Raw genomic sequence first — 26,376 nt, 5'->3', positions numbered from 1 at the left:
CCCCGTGCGTCCCTGGCTGCTGGGATTAAGGCGACCCCAGGGAGCTCGCTGGGCAAATGGTTGTGGGTTAGGAGGTGCAGCAGGGGCTTGGCGACAGCGCGCCACCCAGCTTCAAGAAACCCAGCCGCGACTGGAACCCAAGAATCAGTGTGTTCACTTTGTGGTCAGCTTCACATTTTTTCCTCTCCTTGGAAAAAAATTAAAAAGGCTGCTACGAAAATTAGGCCTGTCTCCCACCTCCCAAGTAATCATGAGGTGGGCCAAGAGCAGAGCCGAAAGGCTCCAGGGCTCTACACCAGGGGAGCCTGGTTCCCCTGGGCAGGAGGCAAGGAAGCACACAGGAGTGAGATGCCTACAGTGCCTCAGCCTTACAGAGGGACACAGTCCAGGGACCGACTGCAGCAATGACAGCAGCCACACTGCTCTAGACATGTTGTGCTGTCACTTTGGGGAGAAGAAAAACCCAGAACAAATTTCACGTGGTTTTCACCACATGGTGATTGCAGTCCAATTCCGGGCCTGTCACAGGCATGCCACCCACTGAGCAGAAGTCATGGAAAGCAGGCCTCCTTCAAAGACTCTCAAGCCACTGCCTCTCAAACAGAAAAAGTCAAGGATTTCAAAGAAGTGTGGTCCCATCTCCACCGACTTCTGGACCCCTGGTTTCTTCTTATTCACTGTGCAGCCCCACATAAGTCTAGGCAAAGCTAGGGCGCTCTCCCATCAAGACCAACAGCTCGTAAAGAAATGGGTGGACTGTGTACTTTTTATGAGACCTGGGTCAGTGTTTTTTTTCCACAAAAAATCTGATCTTCTATAAAATTTCTTGCAAGTGTCGAAAGGGAATGTAAGAACTCAGAGGCTTTCCTCCACACTCCAAAGCCCAAAGCTGGAGGCCTGTGTTTTAAAGCATCCCCACACTGGTACTGGTCTTTGAGGGCGATATGTAGGTATCATATCATGTGATGGAAATTACTCCTTTGTTTGGTCAAACAGTCGTGGAAGGAGTCACATGTACACATGCCCTATTTCTGGTAAAGATCCATACCTGTAACAGGTGTGCAAATAAAAAACTTATCATGTAGACTCTTTCCAACTTGAATATCACTTTGTGTGTCAGCCTGTAGGAGCATGGATGGGGGCCTTCAGAGACTAAGAATGTTCATACACACCTCAATAGGTCAATCAGTATCATCTTTGGGAGAAGACTGCTGTTGAAGGTAACTACAAATTCTCTTCAAGATGAACTTCTTTTCCAAAATCAGCACAAGGAGGCGAATATCAGGGGTTAGCTACAGCAAAATGCCAGTCTGGTATAACTCGGAAGTAAATTACAGTACAAATATCATGTCACCCCAGTTCTTATGTCCAACTTCCATTAAAGCTTTGTATTATTTTAGTCATCGTGATAAGAAATTGTACCAAGTGGGGTTATAAGGGGATGGCCCCACCAGTAAGGTGCCTGCTGTCCAAGCATGAGGACCCGCATTTGGATCCATCAGTCACATAGAAACTCACGACTGGAGGCATGTTACCCAAGAACAGGTGGTATGTTTGTGTATATGGGAACATGTGGATTGCTAGAGCTCATCGGCCAGGTAGATAGCCAATTGTTGAGCTCTAATTTCATGAGAGAGCCTCTCTCAGTAATTAAGATGGAGAGTAAGCAAGGAAGTCATCCAGTGCTGAACTCTGGTTTCCATACATACATGTACACATGTGTATTCACACTTAAGTACTTACAGAGAAACATAGACACGTGAGCACATGTTTTCCAAACACACAAATTGTCTTTAAGTATTAAAGATGACCAACGTGAGATATCAGTTCAGTAGTTCTTTCCTTTCCAGAGTGAGACACACCTTCTCCTACTCATTCTACATCATGAAAATGAGCTCACACATTACCTTGAGAGTTAACTCTCAGAGGAACAGGATATCCCCAAACATGGCATGAGGACGAATCCATTCATGACAACCATGGTTGCCATCCATCATGGAAATATACAAGAGCAAGCAATCAGTAGCTTTGAAAAGAGTTTATTTTCCCCTTCACGAGCACACAAACCTCTGACCATGATACAAGGCACCCCAAATTAAATAAAAACTTAGAGTATATTTGTCTGACATGATTCAAGATAAAGTGATTTTAAAGGCAAATGGGTGCCAACTATGGGGGTGGGATTAGGCTGGTACCAGCACGAGGGGGTGGACAATATTCTTACAGTGTCTGTTAAAATTGGCAGTAATCAGCATGTGTTCATCATATAAGTATTTATCCAAAATCAGCACACTCAGGAGTAGAATTGTGTCTCAGTTTCTTCTGTCTCTATAATAAAAATGCCAAAAGCACTTCCTTAACATTCAAAACTTTTCCCTAGTACACTTGGTACGAGTAAGAGAATATGATTACTAAACATCCTCAATGTGGCTTTCATTACGAAAAAACATGTTTCACATAAAACCTTCATAATATAATCCAGAGGCCAAATTTGTGCATGTTTAAAATTTGAGTCCAGGCTGGGTATTGGTTTTTTTTTTTTTCCTTCCAGTGTTTTTCATTTTTATAAATATATACCCAGCTTTCTACTACTTTAAACATTCTAGCACTCTTTGCTATAGGAACCATGGTTGCCTTTCAGTAGACTATCATTCAGGTAGGAGACCTCCATAATTTTCCTTCAGACTTAATCGAGAGCAAGTTAGTGTTGACCAAATCCCAGTATATAAAAGATACAAACATAGGTTTGTGGGCAGAGTGCCAAAGAATAATTAGGAATAATTCCACATGATCTTGGTACAAAAACATCCAGAAAATGAATGATTGCATTTAATATAAAAAGCCTTGACCTGAATTTAAATGAGACAGATGCAGAAGGGGTGAAGCCATGCTTCAATCCGAGATGGGACTCTGCAGTTCCAACCATTTTACAGCCAGATCCAGGTCAGTCCTCCTACGGGCCCCCACCGGTCACGTTTGAGGTAGATGCCGATGGCTTGAAGAGAGGTAGGTAAAGTCCAAACTTGTTTTCAATGCCTGCAAATGTTGCAACTGCCAGTTTATAGCCCCCAACATGGTCAGGATTGGGAGCAGGCAGAGTAATCCGGGATTTAGGAACTGGCTCGGATCCCACGGGCTTCCTAGGAAAAGAGTAAATCCGTATCAGCAGAGTGATTTAAAAATCCCAGTAGAAACCAATAAAACCATGCAACAAGAAGCAAAAATTGGATTCTCGTCAACTGCATGCTCCCTTTGAAATGACCCTGCAGACACTATCACAGGATCCAGACAGCTTTGTGTGCTTTTCTCAATGGGAACTGAGTATTAGAGGAGGCAGGAATTGAGCGGTACATTCACCATGACACTTACACTCCTCCAAAATCGACATAGAACCATCGCTGTAGCAATTCATAAGTCAGCAAGGTGACCCCAAACTGTGGCGAGGACCGGAACACGCGAGCTATGACAAAGATGGAAAGAAATAACAGACACCATTAGATTTGTTTAAAAAAAATTTACCTGATACCAAAAGGTTAGTTAAGAACCAATTACTTCCATACCAGCAGCTCCTTTCCACAAGGCTTTTGGGCCTTCTTCCCGAAGGATCTTTCTGAAGCAGTCCATCACACCTGTGTAAGTGGTCTGGCCAGCCCGGGCAGCCACCTGTAATCTAGTCTTGATAACATCAGCAGGGGTCACTAAAGATGCTGCGGGCATACCTGCAGGCGAGACACAGTACCATCTCAGTCCACTCACATTCTCACTATATAAAAATAACTGTGCTTTGAACTGCTGGCCGTGGAAAGAAAGGTGGGACGCCAGTGTAATGAAATGCCCATTGTGCTGTCCTCTGGATAGCACGACACGCTGGTACTGTCTGTGAGTGTCCACTGCCCCCTCCTACCTTCGTTTGTTGTTTCTATTCTTAAATACATAAATATTTTTAAGCAATTATTTATCCGTAACACTATTTCAAGTGGTTGAGAACAAACAGAGAAAGTGGTTTCCAAAAAAAAATTTTTTTGCTTTCCTGTTGAAATCAGAACCTCACGAAGTTATTAGGTCTGATTTTTCAGAGGTGAAGCTTATTATGTATTTCCTCTTCATGGTTTCCTGGCTGCTGGCAGACACCGGAGGCTGCCTTCTCTCACATATCCAGCCAGCCTGCACTCCAAAACCCTAACCTCTCTTACAAGGCTGTAAGGACAGCAAAGCAAACACCATGAGCCTGTGTGAGACTCTCACACCGATCCCTCCCTCCTTCTCCCTAAACTGATATAGCTAGAAAATTGTAACAGAAGGTTTACACTTGACACTGGCTGGTAATCAGTAAGAAAGGAACAACAACAACAACAACAAAATCCCTCCCAAAATTACCAATGGGGAAAATTTTCTGCAGTTGTTTTTATCCAAAAATGGGGCAGCCCATGTTTAGAGTTTTTAAAAGGGAGACTATTCAGAAAACACTGTCTCTTATGGTTTTATTACTTTTCCATTATGAACCTATTCCAAACCAAACTGGTCAGATGCAGATGCATAAATCTCCTTTGCTTTTTTTAAGGCTTAATAATTCTGTAAGAATTTCTGTCCAAACCAACATGGTCTGGCTTAGAACTCCATCTCATCCTTCAACAGACAGTTTTAAAGTCACAGTGTGAGCTGGGGGTGGTGTATAACTGTGTACTGCATGCTCCCACTTCTACCAGAAAAGCCGAGTCTCTTCCTCTTGCAGCTCCACTCAACTCCTGTGACTCTGATCTGAGAAACAGTCCTTACAAAACACTCTGCAGTTTTACATGTGAAAAGCGCACATTCTACCCAGTGTTCATCTAAGAAGTCGCACTGGGCTTCCTATTAGCTTGGAGGGATTACTGTCATTTTGAGCCAGGAATTTATCCTCTGACATGATGAAAGGAAACACAAAAAAATGGTTAGAAACCCACTGTATTCACACTACCCGTTTTGCTTCACTTCCTGGTTTAGAGGGAGTTTAGCAGGGAGTCTCTTCTAGACATGAAATCAAATCTTTCTAACCACATTGCAGGTATGATCATGTGGGGCTGTGAAAGACACAGGGGCGATAGTGGGGGACATGTTCTTTTTCCATTACGGTGCTTTTCATAAACATTTCCTGGTCATGAGAGAAGTAAAGGAGAAGAAGAGAGTATGAAGAATAGATCCAATGGCAATAAAAACGCCTGACTGAAAATGCTAAAAGAAACATATAAACTACTTGGTAAGTTGTCTGGCAAAGCAGATAAGGGTGTGTGTGTGTGTGTGCGCGCGCGCTCGTATGTACACACATGCCCTAGAAACCCTACAAGCCAAACACAAGCCCAGCAATATCTATCTGTAGCCCCCACAATCGCTAATGGATGAAGTCTAGAGTCTAGGAGCCGCTCCAGACATCACCGTGGAGATTTCTAAGGTGGGGTTGACAGTAAACCCAGAGAACTGGGTTTAGCTACTCTGAAACTTGGCCACAGGTCCTGCAAAGAGCTTGGCCACCAGATAACTGAGTGGGCAAGGACTCCGAATCCACTTGCCTGGTCATTCTCTGCTTTCAAAAGCATGAAGCCACATGGATGAAATGGCCTGGGTGTGGAAGAAGAGGTGATATCTAGAAGATAGGAAAGTATCTTCTGTGTCCTCAACAGGAAGATTGCAGTCTATCAATAAGACTCACACATGCATAGCTCTGGGCCATCCACCACCTTAGCAACAAAATGACACCGGGTGCTCAGCAGCCAATAAAAACAACTGTGAGGTTTCCAGGGAGTCAGAAACTATAGAAGATCACTGACAGCAAAAAGGAAATGTGACTTGGTGAATCCAGACAGCTCTGAGGACAAAGACATTAATTTTTATAAGTATTATATTAGCATTAATAATGATTAATACTTAATATTATAAAAGTGAAGTGAATACATATTTCTTTTGGGTCAAGGCCAACAGATTCTAAATTCCACTTCTCAGCTGTTATCTATAAGATCAACCTGCTACTGACAGCAATGTGATAAAGCTACTCATTAAGGAGAAAAATCTCATGTTCTGTTTATATTTCCAAGCTGAGATTGCATGAGGCATGTTGCATTGATAATTCACAAAGGCTGGTTGGTACTGTCCAGTGGAAGATGACTACATTTCCTTTTAAAACTGAAATGAAAGTGTTTGTTTTCACTTAGGACACTGGATCCATTTCCATTGATGATGGACTTGTTCCTCATATCCTATGTGTTTTCTATCTCTTCTACTTCCTGTTACTTTCCTTTTGATCTGGAGATCCAATATCTCAATAAATATAACCGTGACACAACCATGGCCCACAAATATCTATGGCATGGCTGTGCCTCTGACACACACATCCTCTTCCAGCAAATGGAGGAAGACAGTCTACTTTCACTCTGACCTTCTCTTTCCTTCATGTGTCTCCCAACAGCTCTTCTTGAATAATAAATACAAACACCTGAGTCAGCGACAATTTTGAGTGACTTATAGCTATAACTTTTCTGTCAGTGCTGCTTGGAGTATCCCACATTGTTCTTCTTAAATTCACTCATTTGGCTGCAGAGAAGGGAGCCTTGCAAGCAGAGTAGACACAGGCTCCATCCTCGCATTGGATGCTACTAAGCCTGAGAATATCACGGTGGTTCCAGACTTCATCTCCTGGGCAACTAGAAGGTATTGCATTACAGATGAAAAGCCCATCTTCTATTACTCACTTTTTGTTTCTTGTCCTTCTCTTCTAATCCTGATATCCAGGGAACCTCTTTCAAAGGTAGTAGTCTGGCATGCCTCTTCAATGTTCATAGTTTCCACCTCTGGAATTTTGTGCCACATTCTACAGTGTTGTCCCTACCATGTCTTTATTTCCCAAATGTCTAACTTTTTCTCCGTTCCCTTGTTCTTTTCTCAAGACAGGTTTTCTTCCTGTGGTCCCCAGGCTTAACTCATAATTCTCCTGCCTCATCTTCCTGAGTGTTGCGGTCATGGATGAGCAGCACCACATGAGGCCTTACTTGGTTTTCTTTGGTCAGATCTGTTTTATCATTCAGAACCATATGGATCTTTAATTTTCACTTGGATTTTTTATTTTATTTTAATTTTTAATTTTTATTTTTTTGTGGAGCCGAGGATTGAACCCAGGGCCTTGTGCTTGCTAGGAAAGCGCTCTACCACTGAGCTAAATCCCCAACCCTGGATCTTTAATTTTCATAATCATTTTGTTAATTAAAAAACAAAACCCACCCAAAGTCAATTCTGGCTACAAAGTGAGTGCAAGGTCAGTCTTGGTCATCCTAATGCGAAGCTGTCTCAAAATAATAAACCATGTAATCAATGCATCAGACCTTGGCTCCAGCATCAACACTGCCAATAAACACATAAAGTAAATGTCAAATGCCACAGAACTTCACATGTGTTATGACAAGTCAATTTCCTGATTTTGACCTTGTATGATAGTTATGAAAGATAAAAGGTTCCTAGAAAGAGTATGTGGAATTTCACTATATTGTTTTTTACAACTTCCTGTGTACTTACTTTTATTTAAGAATAAAAAGTAAGACACAAAGAATCCCCTCCAGGCTTCCTAATTACAGTTCCCGCAAGTTCTCCTCCGGTCCCTAAATTACCGTTTTCTTCACCATTTTTCAGTTCGCTTTCCTTGCTCTCCCTTCCTGTTCGAGGATGCCTGGCTGTCTGCTGATACTCAGAGCGAAACGGTGGTGGGCTCAGCAGCCACTGAATTCAACGTGGGTGGTACCTGCCATACTCCAGACCTGCTTCCCCTTCTCCCTCTGTTTCAGAAGGGAGACTCCTTCTCGCTGAGAGGGCTAAGGCAGGCTGGCAGGGCTGAACCTTTCCTGATGCTGACATGCAGAAAGCTGAACTGTGCAGCGAGAATAATTTATTTTCTACTCCACTGGGAAAGAGCTGTTAATTTATGTTTTGCTGCACCTGTGGTTAAGGTTTGACACGGACTTAAGCCCTGCCCTGCTTTCCGTCAGTTCTACACAGGCTGTTTCCAGGCCAATGGCTCATTCTCTACATTACAATTCGGAGGTTTCAACTTGTGGACAAATGTTGCTTGAAGCTCTAGATGACATGGGAGCGGCTACCGTGGCTGTGTGTCCACAAATGCAGCTCTTTAGCTTACTTCTTTAGCATACCTCAGGCATTCTACTGTTCACTCAGAGGTCGAGAGTCTCCACTTTGGCATTTACATTATCAACAGTTTTTCCTGTCAGGGCTTTGGGCCTGTGGCATCACCAATTCCAGACTCAGGTTGGTTGTTTCCTGAGTACTGAGTGCTGATGCTGCTCTTTTTAATGTATACTTTCTAGAAGTTTGAGACATTCTGGAAGAATTGGGTAAGTATGTGCACTTCATTACCCTAATCTGTCTCCACTATGTTTTATTCTCAAGGCTCTCAGAATTGAATTATTCAATTATCAAATCCTTGTAAGCAACCACTTCCTTCTTAGAGTTGTATAACACACTTTGAGCCACAGGCCCACAAAAGAACTGCTCCTGATCCACACCCAAAAAGAAACATTAAGTACTTGTTTAGAGGTGAGAAGCTCTGGGATGGTAATAAAGGCATCCCAGGTGTGCTGGCTGGTTTTTTGTCAACTTGACACAAGCTATAGTCATCTGAGAGGAAGGAGCCTCAGTTGAGAAACTGCCTCCATAAGGCTGGGCATAGGCAAGCCTACTAGTGATAGATGGGGGAGAGCCCAGCCCATTGTGGGTGGAACTACCCCTGGGCTGGAGGTCCTGGTTTCTACAACAAAGCAAGCTGAGCAAGCCTTGGGGGGCAATCCAGTAACAACACTCTTCCATGGCCTCTGCATCAGCTCCTGCCACCAGGTTCCTGCCCTGTGTGAGTCCCTGTCCAGACTTGCTTCAGTGATGAATAGTGCTGGGGAAGTCTAAACCAGATGACTTGTTTCTCCCTCACGTGGCTTTTGGTCGTGGTGTTTCAGTACAGCAATGGAACCCTAATTAGGACACCAGGTGAGCGCTCAGAGAATAGGACAGCTGTGGGGCTAAAACACCAGCACAAGGCTGGTGATGCCTCCAGAGCTTCAAGACTAATGTGGTTTCATGTTCAAAACATTCACACTTTCCATCAGCAAACTCAGATCCAAAACCGGAGAAAATCTTTATGCCTAAAGATCTGCTTTGTTTTGATAAAATCCAAACTGTCATTTGGACAGTGCTAGGCATCTATGATTAAGAACAATATGATTCTATGTCTTTACTGAATTCTATTTTAGAATCCTGGATATATTCATTTTCATGAGTCGTACATTTGTGTTTTCTTGGGCATCACTCAGGCATTTATTCTCTTAACGTTCAGTTTCTTTAAGTTTATTAAGCTGTTTTTCTTTGCGTCTTCTTTAAATTCCTGGAATTCTTTGATGACATTTGTGATTGGTTGTTGTTGTTTTTAAATTCTGTGTCCTGGAGCTCATCAAGGTAATTCTTTCTCATTGGCAGACATTTTCATAGGACTGGTAGATTCGGGGGTGGAGGTGATGCTGTCTTCATCTTTCATATTGTTTATATATTTTGCCATGAGATATGAGCATGTGAACTTCTGTTAGTTCTTCTTGTCTAATATGGACAGAGTGAGTTCGGACAGAAGAGGAACTGTGTAGGTTGGGCTGGGCCTAGAGGTTGGATGTGGCTTAGGTTGAATGAAGTCAGATGGACACAGGGGGCTGGGCTAGTGTGCTGGGTTAGGGACCATGCCCTAGTTCAAGCTTGGAGTTTGGGGATAGATGTGGGTGTTAGGGTGGTATGAGAAGGGAAGTATTAGGTGAACTTACCAGGCTAGACCCTGGAGACAGATGTGCAGGATCTGGCTGGGTGAAGAGGTTGCATGTAGCATGGGAGGGGCTCGTAGGCTGAGGCAGGCAGGCAGGGTACCGATAGAAGCCTAGAGATTAGTAGCAGCACAGGCAGGAATGGCCAGACTTGGCTGGGGCACGAGATGTGGATTGGGGATAAATTTGGGGTGGGGGGTGGGAGAATGTACGGAGGGAAGGATCAAAAGGACTCACCTAGCTAGACCCTATTCAACAGATCCTTGCTCAGCCATGTTCACTGCTGCTTTCTTCACAACAGTTAGAAAATGGAAACAACCTAAGCATCCTTCAACTGACTAATAGATAGTAAAATGTGGTACATATACACAAAGGAAGTAACAGCTATTATTGTCAGTTTGACTACATCTGGAATGAACTACAATCCAGAAATGGAGGGCACGTCTGTGTGGGATTATTTTGCTTGGTTTGAAGTGGGTGAATCCACTTCTAGTACGGTCCTTTGAGGTAGGAAGACACACATCTTTGATTTCGATCTTGAGGCAGGAAGACACACCTTTAATCTGGGCCACACCTTCTGCTGGAAGTCTATATAAGGACATGGACGAAGGAAGCTTTTGCTCTTGGCCTGCTTTCCCTTGCGTTGTTAGCACAAACATTCTGTCACTGGCATTGGAGCCTACTTCTTTGGGATTCCTATATACACTGAAGACCAGCTGAGACATCCAGTCTTGTGGACTAAGTAACTACGGGATTCTTGGACTTCCCATTTTTAGCCAGCCATTGTTGATCAACTGGGCTGCAGTCTGTATGTCATTCCAATAAATTCAATATTGTATGTATGTATGTATATGTGCGTATGTGTGTGTACATACACACACATACACATAGATTCATTCTATAAGTTCTTTTCCTCTAGAAAATCCTAATACAATGGAATATTATTCAGCTGCAAAGAAATGTACGACATTATGAAATCTGCGGATAAATGGACTGAACTAGAAAAGAACATATTGAGTGAGGTATCCCAGACAAAGAAAGACAACGTATTACATGTTTTCTCTTATCTGAGGCTCCTAACTCCAAATCTTCAGAAGAGAGTACATACAAACTAGGGAAGTAAAGAGGGATGCAGATGCATGTGAATGCGGGGTTGTGGGGAGGCTTTAGAGAGAGGGAGATAAGCACAGAAGGAGGAGGGAGGAGAGTAAAATAATAAGGGTATCTGAAAAGATCATAAGGAATCACACTATTAGCTATCTACTTAATAAAAAAATACCTGTAACACATAAGTCTATATGTACATATTCACAAATAGTTTAAATGAAATTTTCCCACCTGGGCTAACGATGCCACCCCCAAGAGCCACAGACTATCTAATAAGAGCCACAGACTATCTAATAAGAATCTCAACACAAGGCATGAAATACCCTCTTGTGAGTTGTTGGTCAGTATTGTCTAAGAGACTTCTAGAACATTATAGGCTATTGTTGGTGCCAAAGGTTAAGTTTCGATTGCTGAAGATACCATGCACTTCAGACACAGGACCAAGAGGACCAGAGCTGGAATTTAATCTGAAAGACTCTTCCTTGAGCACCATCTTCCATGGCACCAGAAGGTACCAGGCAAGCTTTGAAAGGAGAGCAGCAACCAGTAGTTTTACCAACTATGACATCTCTGAACCATAACAACTGGAACAACAGAATAACCCTCAGGGTGCAAGAATGGTGCATATGCCTTGGTGCTCTCCAATTGGACTTAAGGCCCAGTCAACAAGAAATGAAATCACTCCTTGTGTGGGAAACCTAGCCACTTCTTAGGATCAGTGAAGTCACAGATGCTAGAGGAGAACCTACTGCCAGTTTACAAACAAATATAACCCCCAACTACATTCTAAATATTTGTCCTTATACCCACAGGTAAGTAGTTCTCACCCCTCATCAGGTAAACTTCTTTTTGCAACAGTTGAAGACCATTACAGAAAACCACAAGAGATCAAAATGTAGAGTTATGGAGCCTAGCGCCAACTGACATCTACCACACAACCCCTGTATTTAAAGCTCAGGGTATTTGTAGAAGAAGAACAGACAGATTGTAATAACCAGATAAAAAGAAAGTCTGCTATAAGATTGTGTCTCCCGGAAGTCTTACCAACATGGCTGCCTAAACATGAACTAAATAAGCAAGGATGATGGCCATAGTCATACTAACATGAAGGGGAAAGCTTGAGACCTCAACCCTGTATAAAACCTAGAGGCACCTAAGGAATGCCAAAAGCAGGAGAAACAGTCTTCTCCCCAGAAGAGCACACCAATTGGTTTTCCAATACCAGATAGTCAACTCCGAAAACATATATATATACAAGTAACATTGCATAGATCAAGCAGGTTGTATTTATATGTTTAGAACACACAAAACAACAACAACGACAACAACAACAGAAAAAGAAGCCATGAATGTGAAAGGAAGGGTCACAATGGGGACATAGGAAGGACTGCAGAGAGAAAAGGGAAGCAAGGGAAGTAATGTAATTATATTATAATCTCAAAAAATTATAAGGAAAAATAAGGATACAATCTAGCTGCTTAAACTATGTTTAGGGAGTTTAAAATTATATACAATAAAATCACTATAGTTGAACATTTCTGAATGTTCTAAATCTTTGTCTATTATTCCATTTAATCCCACAATACTTTAGTGAAGCTATAACAGTCATCTCCAGATTTGAAGAAGCAGGTCACGAGGGAATCAGTGGCTTGTGTAGGTCATAGGGGTCTATGTGGGGAAGTGAATCTGAGCCTTGGAGTCTGATCCCACAACACATGCCACTAATCATCACCCTACAGTGGTCAACAATGTTGAAGGGACAAAATGCAAACCACAGGTGCAGTTTGATTGAAACTCCATCAAAACCATCCAAATAGGGAAAAGCAAAGAAGTAAGGCTGGTGAGATGGCTCAGGGGTAAAGATACTTGTGACCAAGCCTAACAGCCCAAGTGTGGTTCACGAGAGCCACACAGGAAAAGAGTAAACCAACTCCCTCACTTGTCCTCTGACCTCTGTGGACTACAACATCTGTCTACATATACATCTTCATAAAGTACATGAATATCTATAATCAAAACACTCAAGTTAAATAACAACTCTCTTCCAGCAATGGAATCATGGAGAATACCTACCGTTTCTAAATAGTTTATAGTGAGCAATATTACTTTCATAATCGGGGGCGCGGGGGGGGGGGGGGGGGGGGGGGTGGGGGGACGGACGGGACACGACAAATGTTCAGCTCTGGTAACATACCCTACCTACTATATTCCTACCCTGACATGAAACTGGTTCTCAGCATATGTTTTCCCCACGAGAAGAGTTCAATGCTTTATAGTTTGAGAGAAACAAGGTTAAGAGAGATTCTTTGATCCTGAGCAGAGTTCCAGTATTCCCCCTTAACTTTTATCTGGTACTTGTGAGCGATTTATGGGCAGATTCTTCGAGATTCAGTCTTCATGTTTATTGAATTCATGACACACACTATGCTAAGGGCCTCCCATGATGCCCCTCCCTGGGATACAGGCTGGCCTCTCCAGTGTGATGATCTCTATTCAAAGTTGAGGAAAAGAGACTGAGTGAAGTAACGACTCGACAAAGGTCACACGTCAAGAAGCAGTCCTTCGTTTTCCTTAGGCCCCGGCTTGTTTCAACTGAGCAATTTAAAATCGACTTGTTTCAACTGAGCAATTTAAAATAAATCGTATAATGCTTTCTTTCCATGTTTCCTCATCTATATGTTTGTAAATGTGACCATTCAGGACACAGTGAATGAATGACTGAATTGAAATGAAAAAAGGAGTTCTGTATTCCAGATCTTGCTTCCTTAGTGTCGATACAATGGTTTCCAGATTTCACTATGACTTAAACAACTAGAGTCCTCAACTACCCAGGACTTGGCTTCCTGCAGGAGAGGGGAAGCGTGAAGTAGCTACTCAAAGCTGGGGTTCACCTCCCATCCTGCTTTCAGGAACAGCTCTACCCGCCATTCTCATGACTGCAACATGTCTATCAAAAATGTTGGCAGTCATGCAGCCCAGGACTGCCCTAGGGTTTGTTAACTCATTAAAAGTTTGTTACCACTTAGAGAGCTAATCCAGACAGATGCAGCTGCTAGCGTCTCTGGGCAAGGAGGTTCCCAGAAGCCAGGCGATGATCTTCTACTGTGCCAACAATCAGTATCTATTTTTAATTCCCTATTTTTCTGTGTACTGGGATAATTTAGTGCAGCCCAGCACTAAAGACAGAAGACAGTTACTTCTATGACTCACTTAACATACATCTAGCCCTTGACCTGACAGCCACTCCAAGAAATGTCTGGTCAGCCTAGTCACTTCTAGTTCTATTACACTTCTAAATAAATGACAATAACTTTTGTGAAGTTCTGGACAAGCTTACACGCACTAATTTGTTTAGACACCTTTAGGGCATGAGCATTTAAAGTTTTTAAAAGTTGAGGCCAACTCATTTTCACTCTTGTGCTACTAAGTGAAAGTAGGAAATAATATGAACATGAATTAGAATCTACCAGTATGGCAGAAAAGAAATAAATAAATCAACCAATTGTTAGTGGATACTCTAAAGCTAAAGTTCACTTAATAATCTAGCTTGACAAAATACAGATTAATTCCTTACCTGCCCCTCGAAAGCTATTCAAAGACAATCATGAGGACTCTGTCAAAAACTGCCAGGAAAAACAACCCTATTTCCACAGTATGGGTGGGGTTAGGGCAAAAGGCTGGAGGTTTTGGGGATGGGTGGTGGGCAAGCATAGCACTGCATAGGTGAGACTTACCGGCTATAGCACCAGCTAAGAGCAGGCTTCCTGGGCTGACCTGCCCATCTTCATTTGCAAAGGAGGCCTTCACATGGGCATAGCAAGGGAAGTAGATGGCCGAGAAAGGAATGTCCCGCAGAAAGCATGCTTTGGCACCCTGTGAGGTTTGCAAGGGGAAGAAACACCACATGAAACACACATCCCATTGAGGAGGTCAGGCTTCTCTGGAACTGACCTCAGAACAAAATATTCCTGGAGAAGACCAAATTTGTTCTCACACACTGAAAGGGGAACAGTAAACTGTAACCCAAATTCTTGAAGCCACAAGCCTGAGTCTTGCTCTTCTAAACACAACTAGATTTGTCGTAGGGTGTGAGGACGTGGGAAAGGGGACCTCTCGTTTATTCTAAGACTGAAATTTAATTAACAATTTTGGAACTCTGCCTGTGACTCTTTTCAAGTCTCCGTGGGTAGTAGTCGCTGGCATGTGAAGGGAGATCTGCTAGCTGCTCTTAAAGCAAGACAGGAAGCAAGAATCAAGGTGCCTCTGTGTTTATACATCAGGAGATAGACAAGTTGTGTAGGTGCAAAGGGAAAGGTCCAATTTTTGTATCATTTCAGAATCTGATGAAAGTGTTGGAGTCTTTCCCAGAAAAAAAAAAAAAAAACTACATATACATAAAATGTATCTATTCAGAGAGCACTTGGATTCTTATCCAGTTTTGTGTTCATGAAATATTGATAAACGCCTACCTTAATATATTTACCATAATTCTGACACATTCAAGAGCTCAATATAGGACAATTAACTTCAGAAATGAAGTTTTCACTAAATAATTTCTGATGCCAAAATCATGCCATGCTAGAGCCCCAAGCACTGATGATACAATACCAAGAAAGAGAAGACGGTGTTATATGCAAACTACAACACACACACACTGTTTCTTAGGCAGGCTGAGTAGGAGGGAAATTAGCCCCTTTCAACACTTAATGACTTAATACTGTTTCTTTCACAGATTTATAATGCTCCAAATTTCTACCAATTATAGAAATTCCCAAAAGACAATGATGAATTCATCCAGACTCAACAGATCTCGTCACATCCACTGACAGACACGGAAGTACAGTTGTGCAGTATAGAGGATTTCTGCCTGTTGTTGGCTCCAGGTGAACCAAGTTCCTCTGACCACACATCTCTCACTCCTTGTAACTGACTCTTCCTAACAAACACATTTCACTCCTGACTCAAACAGAGATCTCGGGGTATAAAACCCTGATTCTTCTTTCACAGAAACTGTTGTTACCCCAGGTCTACTGCAACTTAATTAGTCATCTTACACAAGTAATACAAGTAGAACTTTATACTTAATCCTAGTCAATTGAATCCTAGTTAAGCTCCACCTCCCAACCAGAACAAAAGGCTTCGAATCTGGATTCTGTCCAGATTGGACTGAATGTGGGTATTCCTCTTTTGAGTGACCCATGGAGACTTTCTGCTCCATTCTGCATGAAGGTCTTAGAAAACAGGCTGGTCCCCTCATTCAAGTGCAGCCTGTCACTCTCCCAACCACTAGATGACTAATAGAAAATAAGCACAACAACATCTGTCACTTCACACATGTAAAACCTGATGCCCAGGACGTTTATCTATCAACTGTACATTTGAGGTTCACGTTCTAATGCCAGCTGAGGGTCACGTTCCAATCCAAATAACTGCAGACAAGTCTAAAACACTAGATGCTAAGAATCTGCCAGCAGCTACATGGAGCACCCAATGCTTCCTTTAGGGTTAGTTCTTTAAATAAGTTTAGAGAATTAGTACCACTTTTTAATTTCTTCTTTTCTCCTCCATTTTGATTCTTGCTTCAAGTTTTCCTGTGAGTTCTAGTTATCTGCTCAAACGTGTGCTGTCCAGAAGATGCAGACCAAATATGCAATTCTAATGAAGATCAGTTAAATAGGGTCCCCTCCTTTAATGTGAGTATAAAAGTACCTCATATTACTTCCTAAATAAATCACAAGGATTTCTTGTTTGGTATGATTCTTCCTGCAAATTGTCCTTTTTACTGTACCTTTAGCCATATGGAACTCCAATGTTACATTTTATAGACAGACCTCTGTGCTGTCCTTTTTTCTTTGCTAATAATAGTTTCTCTTAAGGAAACTAAATTTCTATAGAGATATCCCACTATAGAATATTATGCTTTTTAAAAACCTACAAATTTAATCTGCCGTCCATTGTTTTCACTCGTCAGGGATTGTAAGCACTGTAAACATTTTAGAGCACGGGCCACAGAAATATAAGCAGCAACTCCAGAACTGAGGCCATGCTGGGGTTGCTCTGGATCATTCCATTCCTTCTTAAATCACAGTGTGCTGGGCGGTGGTGGCGCATGCCTGTAATCCCAGCACTCGGGAGGCAGAGGCAGGTGGATCTCTGTGAGTTCGAGGCCAGCCTGGTTTACAGAGCTAGTCCAGGACAGGCTCCAAAGCTACAGAGAAACCCTGTCTGGAAAAACAAAAAACAAACAAAAACCCACAGTGTACGGCTCTTTTGTTTTGTTTAGAGCAGAAATGATGTAGCGTCTCCTCCTTTGGTCGTGTTGTTTATACTTTGACTCTATTTAAGACTCGGGTGACTTTCCTTGGGTCAGGGTGTCCTGAAGGTGGGTCCCTCTATTCTCACCTATCCAGTTTTGTTTTTCCAGTTTCTTTTCATGGACGCACGCACCTAACTCCTTTCAGTTATAGCTCCAGGCATCTGACCAGCCATGGTCCAACTACCGCTCCTCCTTCTTTGATGACTGCTATGTTGGGCACGCAAACCTTTTAAAAGCCTCCTCTTCCTTTACTTCACCCTCCAAACACCACCCTTTCTGTGAGCATCTTTTAAGTAGAAAATGGACACGCATGGACTCTATATGCTTCCACACTGTCTACATGGTCTCAATACTGTTCTGAGTTTTTCAGAACTATATACCTGCCTATTTCAGTGTTGCCTGAAACATATTGGAAGAAGCCAGGAATTGGGAATGATTTAGTTTATAAAACACATAACAAAATCTGGGGCTGCCAGGCACGTTCTTGACGACGGTGATTTTTGCTTCGGTGATGTCCGTGGATATGAGGGGCACAACCAGAAAGAGCCAAAAGAGACTTTGGAATATGTTGTTAGCTTTCCACCAGGACACTAACTCCCTTCTTTGAAAAATACTCTAGGAAGCAAAACTGTAATTTTAGTTTTTGAGACAAAGATCCATTATTTGTTGAAGACTAACAAGGCCAGCACACTGTGGTTTAAGAAGGAATGGAATGATCCAGAGCAACCCCAGCATGGCCTCAGTTCTGGAGTTGTTGCTTATATTTCTGTGGCCCATGCTCTAAAATGTTTACAGTGCTTACAATCCCTGACAAGTGAAAACAATGGACGGCAGATTAAATTTGTAGGTTTTTAAAAAGCATAATATTCTATAGTGGGATATCTCTATAGAAATTTAGTTTCCTTAAGAGAAATTATTATTAGCAAAGCTTTTTGTACTGGAGTGCTAGAGTTTAAAAAGAGAGATTGGTCTGTGTTAGGCTTTGTAGATTCAATGTGATCAAGGTCAGTCAAAACAAAGTAAGGGGCACAAACTGAAAATACCCTTGGGACCTAAGAAGAGCAGGGGCACAGGAAAAACAGCTGAGTTCCCCCCGCCCCCCAGAAGCAGCCTTAGGTGTCCTAACATCACACTGCCTCCCTCCTTCCTTGAAAGCATGAGTAAGCTGTACATCCCTGGGAGAAGATGTAGCAAGATTGAAGAGATGAATAAAGACTGAAGGCAAATGGCCTGGTCAGATATCAAGCTTAGAAACAAATGAAGAACAAACCCAAAGAAAAGCAGAGTTGTACCAGTAACACAATGGCACGGAGTAGGAACAGGGTGTATTCTTTCAAGAAACAAGGCAGTCTGGTCAAACAAACTAGAACAAATGTTAGGCTGTGTAAGAGGCCTTAGGTTGCTGAGGATCTGAGAAGACATGGAACTCCAACCATCCCTGTTCCTTAGGCAGGATAAGTGAAGGCTGAATGCTGCTTCTCTATCTACTCGGATAGCAAGAACACCCCACATAAGGCCCTCCATTACTGAGGAGCAAGAGCTGAGCCCTGGGAACAACTCTGGACTATTAAACACCTAGGGGCAGAGAAAGGAGTGGAGCTTCAGGAAAAAGTGAGGCAACACCTGTCGCAGTCCTGTGAAGGACCCACTGTCACAAAAATAAGGGGGACAAATGTGGCCAGAAAGGTTGTGTTACCTTGCCTCTCCTCTGGTGCCTACCTCGATTGTTCCCTAAATTTGTACCGGCTCAAGAGGCTCCTTTCAGCAAATAGTTCCGAAAGTGTTCTTAGCTTCTCCTGGCCAGCCAAGGCATCAGAATCCAGTCTTCCTGGAGAGGTAGCTTTAAAACCTAAAGGAACAGTCACGCTTCTTCAATCTCCCTGACCGCCTTTTCTTGACCACTCCCTCCAGGTCTTAGTCACAAAGCAGGCACCAATTTGCAGGGCCGCCTCAGGCAATCCCTGACCTGTTGCTCCCAACAATGGAAAGGAAAGCAGGGCTTTTAGGTTTCAAGGGTGAAGAAAATGTTTCTCTACCAGACAGATTCCTGGATAAATCCTTCACCACTCTCCAGCACAACGTCAGAACCTGAACCCGCTGGCTTGAATCCTACTCTGCCCTGTGTAAAATCTTCACTAGGTGATTCAGGGCAGAGACAGGCTGTGCAGCCATGTCAGCAAGGCAGCAATGAAGCTGGCCATGGAAAAAAAAATTAATACATTATATAGATTAACCATTTAAATCTTCAATCTTTCTTCTCCCCTATGAGAATGTCCAGAGTTCCTGGCCCCTCTTTCACTACTTATCTGGGTGGATTTGCCCTTATTCTCTGATTGGCCTTGAATTCTCTAGGTATAGAGAAAAATCACATATGGAAAATTACTAAACACAAAATGCAATCCTCTAACCTAATCACTAAAGTACCCCTATCTCCAAAGAAGGGAAGTTTTTTTTTTTTTCTTTTTAAAATGAAAGTCTCGTTGATGAACAGATGGGAACAATAAAAAGCATTTCCAGGTAACCTAATATGCAAATAATCTTGGATTGACTCTGCTCCAATTCTGGACTATTCGAACATCTTCTATAACCGTTCCTCCTCACAGGATAAGGCAAGCACCTTTAAGGTAGGCTCACCTCAAGGTAACAACTCACAATTCACAGTTCAGGAGGCAGGAGGATGCTGACTACAGTCATAGTATCCTCACAGTAAAAGAATGATTTTTTTTCTCCTGTCTTTTTGATGTGGACACAGTTGAAAGACCAGAAGAGCTTTAATCAATTCTTAAGTTGCTGGAATCATCCACTCAAGTTTACTCTGGCAGTTACACAAGATTGTCAAGATACAACACACAGACCCCATCCCCCAATCTGTCACACACACACACACACACACACACACACCCACACACACACCCACACCTTTAAAAGTTCTTCATCCTGTTGTATCCCACCAGCCTCATCAACCCAACATTAGGCAAGGAAGCCAGTCCTGAAGGATGGAGCTGATAAAGATGTCAGAGACAGGGCAGGTCTTTTTGCATGCTAATTCCTGCTTATTCTAGCAGTACCTGCAAACACAGCTCTAAACAGACGATTTCTAATACAGGGAAAGGTAATTACACTTACAAAGGCACCTCTGTGTCGGGCGGGCGGGCACCAGGAGCCAGCAGGTCTGGGGGACTGGGGCTTAAGGGAGACTCCAGCAGTGAATGCACATTGTCTAGCATGGGAGAAAATGCCAGACTGGGGACCCCCACAGGATTCAAGACAACAGTGGTGCACCTTGTCTGAGGAGGTTATTTAATGCTTCTGGCACCTGTCGTCAGAGCCACCCCTCTTTCCGACCTTACAGGTTTAGAATTTATTTGGCATGCATAATTGTATATTTTGATCTGGAGCTATAACAATGGGCAGCGTGTCATGTCTTGATCCCTTAGCATTCCTCTTGGCTTCCCCTCAGCAAGTTAACCCTCCCATGCACAGCTTGGCAGCAGCAGGGGTTTCTGCCCTGGGCTCAATACTCAGTTTCCCCCTCCCACCCCCCAAACAAAGGAAGTTATGCAATGTACTTCAGTAGAACACAAACTGCTGGTAAATGTGTAGCAGGAAAGACATGAAAAGGAAAACACTGGTGTGTGTTTCAACATCATCACCCCAATTTTTGTATGTGACCATATAATGCTAGTTATATGAGACTTGAACAGGATCTTGCCAAGAATCTCACCAGTATCAAGACCTGCTAAGAGGATGGTACCACCGTTAAAACCCAATAAACCAGCCGCCAACTGAAGATTTCAATTTGAATATAAAATACAAGTGCCTTCCATTTGGTTCTAACCAAGGGACACTGATGGCATTATTTTCTTCTTAATTCCTTTGTAATTCCAAAAAATTACCTTGGCGCCCAGGGTCTCTTGGTGGAGAGGACACACCACTTACTGGTCAGCTCTTCTGTGACTGTGAGCTGCATTGTCACCAACAGGGCTGTCACTCATGCCCCAGGAGCCCTGGGACCCAAACAGACCGTTCAGTGTGCAAGTTGAGTCTCTTGTGACCATCACAGCGCTAAGCTGTGAGGAGAGAGGTGCTTTCCTTCACATCCTTCCCTCCTAGCTGCACCATGCCTGCCAAGCCTGTCTCCAGTCTGCCTCCTCTGTTTAGTTTCATACGGTTTTCATAGTTATTATCCTCCAGCCCAACACACGTTCTTCAGACTATTTAATTAAAAGCAGTCATTTCATTAGTTGAATATTAATTAAAGCTTAAAACATTAAGCACCAATAGTTACCGTTTATATATATATAAATCAAGACAATGCTACTAGTCTGCCATTTCATTCACACGTTTACCTATTATCAGTTTTCCTTCCGCCTTACGTATTAATGTATATTTGTAAATGGAGCTGGGCTTGAATCTATGGCTCATGCATTCTAGGAAAGGACCCTGACACTGAGCTACATTCCCTAGCCCTGTAACTTCCTCTATTCACCACGGAGTCCTGTTTAGCTTGGAACTATGCAGACCTGCCTACCTCAAACTCACGGAGACCTGTATGCCTCTGCCTCCTGCGTGTGTCACTGTGCCTGGCTTATAATTTCTTTCTTAATGCCTAACTTGACATGCTTCTTGAGTTCTGTCAGTCTTTAAATAAATAAATAAAAAGGATTTTAGTCTACCCTTGTTCCTGAAACATAGTTTTACAAAATATAGAATTCCAGTTTGAAAAAGTTTTGTTTTCCCTCCAGACACGACGACACCATGTGAACAACTGCCCTTTGAATCTGGGTGTGTCATCTTTTCTGGTACCCAGGAGTGTCTCTGCAGCTGTGAGGCTCCACACTCAATGAGCTGCACCGAGTTTGTATTTTCATCCTGCTTTTGCAATCTGTTATACTCTATTAGTCCTGGGGAATCTTCCAGACAGCATCTTTCCTTTCCTTCTGATTGTCATTTATACTTAGTAAGCCATCTCAAATTCTCTCAGAAATGCTTTCAGAATAATTTTTATCTTCTACTTCTCTAATTCTTCATTCAGCTATGTTCAAATCTGGCAAGGCCACCTGTTGAATTTAAAATTCTAACCATCAGGGCTGGAGGAATGGCTCAGAGGTTAAGAGCACTGGCTGCTCTTCCAGAGGTCCTGAGTTCAATTCCCAGCAACCACATGGTGGCTCACAACCATCTATAATGAGATCTGGTGTCCTCTTCTGGCCTGCAGGCGTACATGCAGGTTGAACACTGTATACATAATAATAAATAAATAAATCTTTAAAAAAATTTCTAACCATCATAATTTTACTTACTAGTTTTTTGTTTTGTTGTTGTTGTTGTTGTTTTGTGGTTTTTCAAGACAGCGTTTCTCTGTGTAGCTTTGCGCCTTTCCTGGAACTCGATTTGGAGACCAGGCTGGCCTCGAACTCACAGAGATCCACCTGCCTCTGCCTCCTGTGTGCTGGGATTACAGGCATTCGCCACCACTGCCCGGCCTAGTTGTTTTTTTTTTTTTTTTAAATAAACCTTTAATTTATATTTCAGTTTAAGACCTTTACACTTTTGTATGTTTAGAGTATTTCCTGTTCTTGTCATCTCTTACTGCTTTATGTGACTTGAGATCTTTTATTTCCCTTGGTACAGTATTTGAATAATCCTTTGAGGTTCAGGGTAAAAGTGGGCTCCTTCTGAGAGGGCTAGTATTTTGTTCTGTCAATTACACAGGGATACTCTCAGCCTGGCATTTCCCCTCTGACAAAGAAATATAAATTCAGCCTGTACACTCATACACTCAGGTCAGACCAGCTTAGACCTTTTCACTGTTAGAAGAAGGATTCTTCCACACCTCCCTCTTTTCTCCTATTGATAAGCAATGCCAAGTCCCTTGTAAATTAATGAGGAACGGAGCACAACATTTTGCCATCCACCAAGGACATAGCTTTCTAAGGTTGCAGTTTTATGGGGGAAGATTCTTTAGCACCAGGAATAGGGTCAGAGGAGGGGTGCTCCAGCAGAAAGAATGCATGTGCCAACAGATTGGCTCTGCACGCGTCGGGTTGACCTCCAGAACAAATTTCGCCTGAAAGGCTCCACGTCCTCCTCTTAATCCCAGCCATATTCCTTCATTCTCAGCACTTAGACATTACTAAGGTATTTATTTGGAGAATGCCTTGCAGCTGCAGATTTCTGTGAAGTCACCTAACTTTATATTTCCTTCCTTCCTAACTTGTGAAAAGGCTTTTACAAAGTATGTTATCCAACATTTTCAGTTGTTTATATTTGGATGTTCTACCAATGGCTGGAAGCTCTACAGAGAGACCCTACTGGAGGAACTGCTCAGGTTAGTTGCTTCTTAACCCCCTCTATTGACTATGTGCTTCAAAACACCAAAGATCACAAAGGCAGTGTGGCTTGCAATTAGTTTCTCACTTAACCCCTTCAATATACTCAGTGAAGGTTATTTCTCAGTAACACTAGCAGTTAGGGCTGATCCCAGCTGTGCCAGAATTCTCTTCCAGTGTTAACATGGATACAAAGTCTGAATGCTCATTGCCGAGAGGAGGGCTCTTCCACTAGGGACGTCGTAGATGGCTTCCAAAGAAACAAATATTCAAATGTGTGATCTTAAATATGGATCTGATTCTAAATCATGGCTGCTTCAAGCCAAACCAGTACACTGTAGGAGCTAGAACATGAGCCTTGTAATAAGAGGACATTCTCTATGTCAACTTCCTTATCTATAAAATAGAAATTTTATAGGCACATTACATGTAAATTTAGTAGTTGAAATAAATGTAGTAGTCAACATAAACCTAGTATAATACTCAGCATGGGATCCTCAAAAAGTGATGTCAATCTCCATTATCAATGCTCAGCACCCTGCCTATTGGAGGGAAAGATGAAAATGGCCAGTGTATTATTATTAACAACTGGCAGCTAGGAAGGGACTCTGGTTTCATAACTAAATCACAGAAGAGTACATTTTTCAGCCTTAGGGTCAAATTGCTTTTAGTGAAAAACTTAATCCTACCAAAGATATATATACAAATTCCCTAAACTGCTCATTCCCTACACAAGCCTCTGGCTGCCAAAGACCTATCTCATTAATATTTAGCTAATTAACATTTCTTAAGCAGGCTGTCCTCTAAATACATACCTCAATCACAATTAGAAACCAGAGAATGAAAGGCTGGCTTAGTAGAATGAGAAACATACCCATCACTTCAGGAAAAATATGTTCAGAGCAGCCTATGAACAGGGGTTATCATCAGCCTCCATACTTTCTAACATGCACATTAGATATAGTCCAACAGTTTGGATCCTGCAGGTTCTTTGCAAAGAGAACAAACAAAACAATGAAAACAACAAAACAAAAATATGGACTTGGTAAAAATGCTTGCCTCTGGAAAGACAGATTCACAAAAGCCTAGGCATGAATGAAGTAACATCTAATTGTCATAAGTCCTTCTTGTATCTGAATTGTCTGTGTTGACTATCAAAATACTTAAAAGAAGTTGATGGGACTACAATGATGTTTTCATTCCTCCATGGCCTCAACACTGGCCTCTTTGAAGACAATGATGCCATACATATCTTTGTAACTTCAGTAAATGGAGTGTTTGTATGCAATACTTGATGACTAAACACAGGTTGTGGTAGTTTGCATAAAAATGGCTCCCACAGACTCAAATGCTTGGATGCTTGGTCTCTGGTTAGTGGAACTGTCTGAGAAGGATTAGGAGGTGTGGCCTTGTTGGAGGAGGTGTGACACTGGGAGGGCTTTGAGGTTTCAAAAGACCAAATGAGGCACAGTTTCTCTCTGTCTCTGTCTGTCTGTACCCCTCCCTCCCTCCCTTCCTCCCTCCCTCCCTCACTCACTTACTCACTCCCTATCCAATCACTGCTAGTAGATCAGGATGTAAAGCTCTCAGGTACTGCTCCAGCACCATGCCTGTCTACTTCCTGCCACAATGATCATGAACTAACCCTCTAACACTGCAAGTAAGCCCCCAGTTAAATGTTTTCTTTTATAAGAGCTGTCTTAGTCACAATGTCTCTTCTCTGCAACAGAACAGTAATTAAACAATGATCAAAGAATCATTTGTGTTTTAAGCACCACATTCCCTCTACAGCCTATTGAACACTGAACTCCACTAGGCAATGTTCTATAAAAATCATATTTTCAAAAGCCATCTCCATTTCATTTGATCTTCCAGTGTTCCAAGCAAACTGGGTGTGGTTGAGCCTACCTGTAATCTTGGTGATGAGGTGGGGGCTACAGGGTTAAAATTTCAAAGTGATCCTCCCTAGCTACATACAGAGTTTGAAGCTAGCCTAGGCAATAGGAACCCTTACTCTCAGGGAGGGGGAGGGACGCAAATAAGAAATGAAATGCCCAAAGTAGCATGGCCAATCTGAGTGATGGTGATGGGAGGAGAAAGAGAAAGGAAAGAGTTTCTTGCAGACCCTCAGAAATCACCCAGGGCTAGGGCAGATTGGAAAGAGGATGGTAGGAATTCTTTCATAATCTTTTAGTTGACATCCTGCAGCTAAAAATTATAATTAGTAACTAGTGCATCATATGTACTGTGTGCTAAGATCTATGGAATGTGCTTTATATACACACAAGATAACTATTGCCATGGAAATTTAAGGTACTATGCATGTCTTCTTTCCTACCCAACTCAACCAGCTTTATGAGAAATATCAAGTTTCAAGAGAGATGTGAGTTTGAAGTCCACACTCATCACTTGATTTATAAGATAAAATCCATTAAGCCTTCCTTTTCTCAGCTATAACTTGGAGTGTCTGCCTGGTGAGCTGTGGTGAGGATACATTGATGTAAAGCAAGCACAGCTATATCATGGGTCTGAGAGAGGAAGCCCTCCATAAACAACAGCTTGAATGAACTTGTGACTGTACACACACTGTTCTAACCCTGGACCCCATCTCTCTGCATCCTGAAAGTGCTAGGTATCTCTGATCCTGCCACCTCCAGCTGTGTAAAATCCTGCCTTCATTGTTTTTTTTCTTCTGTCTCCAGATACACATGTTTTACCAATAAAATAGTAACAAACAGGTTGGGGTGGGGGGAGCTGAGTAGTACAGCACATGCCTAGTGTGCACTAGGCC

The 26,376-nt window shown here is 42.4% G+C and overlaps 1 protein-coding gene across 2 annotated transcripts in view; it reads right to left on the bottom strand.

Annotated features, from left to right (window-relative positions):
• Positions 1-2,023: 2,023 nt before the first annotated feature.
• The window catches only part of Slc25a13 (solute carrier family 25 member 13), a 180,098-nt gene continuing 155,745 nt past the window's right edge, over positions 2,024-26,376 (bottom strand). For both annotated transcript variants that reach the window (XM_036181810.1, XM_036181811.1), the window contains exons 15-18: positions 14,672-14,810; positions 3,561-3,719; positions 3,370-3,460; positions 2,024-3,140 (exon numbers count right to left, since the gene is read on the bottom strand). In XM_036181810.1, the coding sequence (XP_036037703.1) occupies positions 2,954-3,140; positions 3,370-3,460; positions 3,561-3,719; positions 14,672-14,810 (576 nt within the window). In that variant the 3' untranslated portion in view covers positions 2,024-2,953. The remainder of the gene's footprint in view (positions 3,141-3,369; positions 3,461-3,560; positions 3,720-14,671; positions 14,811-26,376) is intronic.

The sequence above is a fragment of the Onychomys torridus genome, chromosome 3, assembly GCF_903995425.1.
Source record: "Onychomys torridus chromosome 3, mOncTor1.1, whole genome shotgun sequence".
Taxonomy (NCBI): Eukaryota; Metazoa; Chordata; class Mammalia; order Rodentia; family Cricetidae; genus Onychomys; species Onychomys torridus.
The sequence above is the reverse complement of the archived record's forward strand: the minus strand, read 5'-3'. Positions and strand labels throughout refer to the sequence as shown.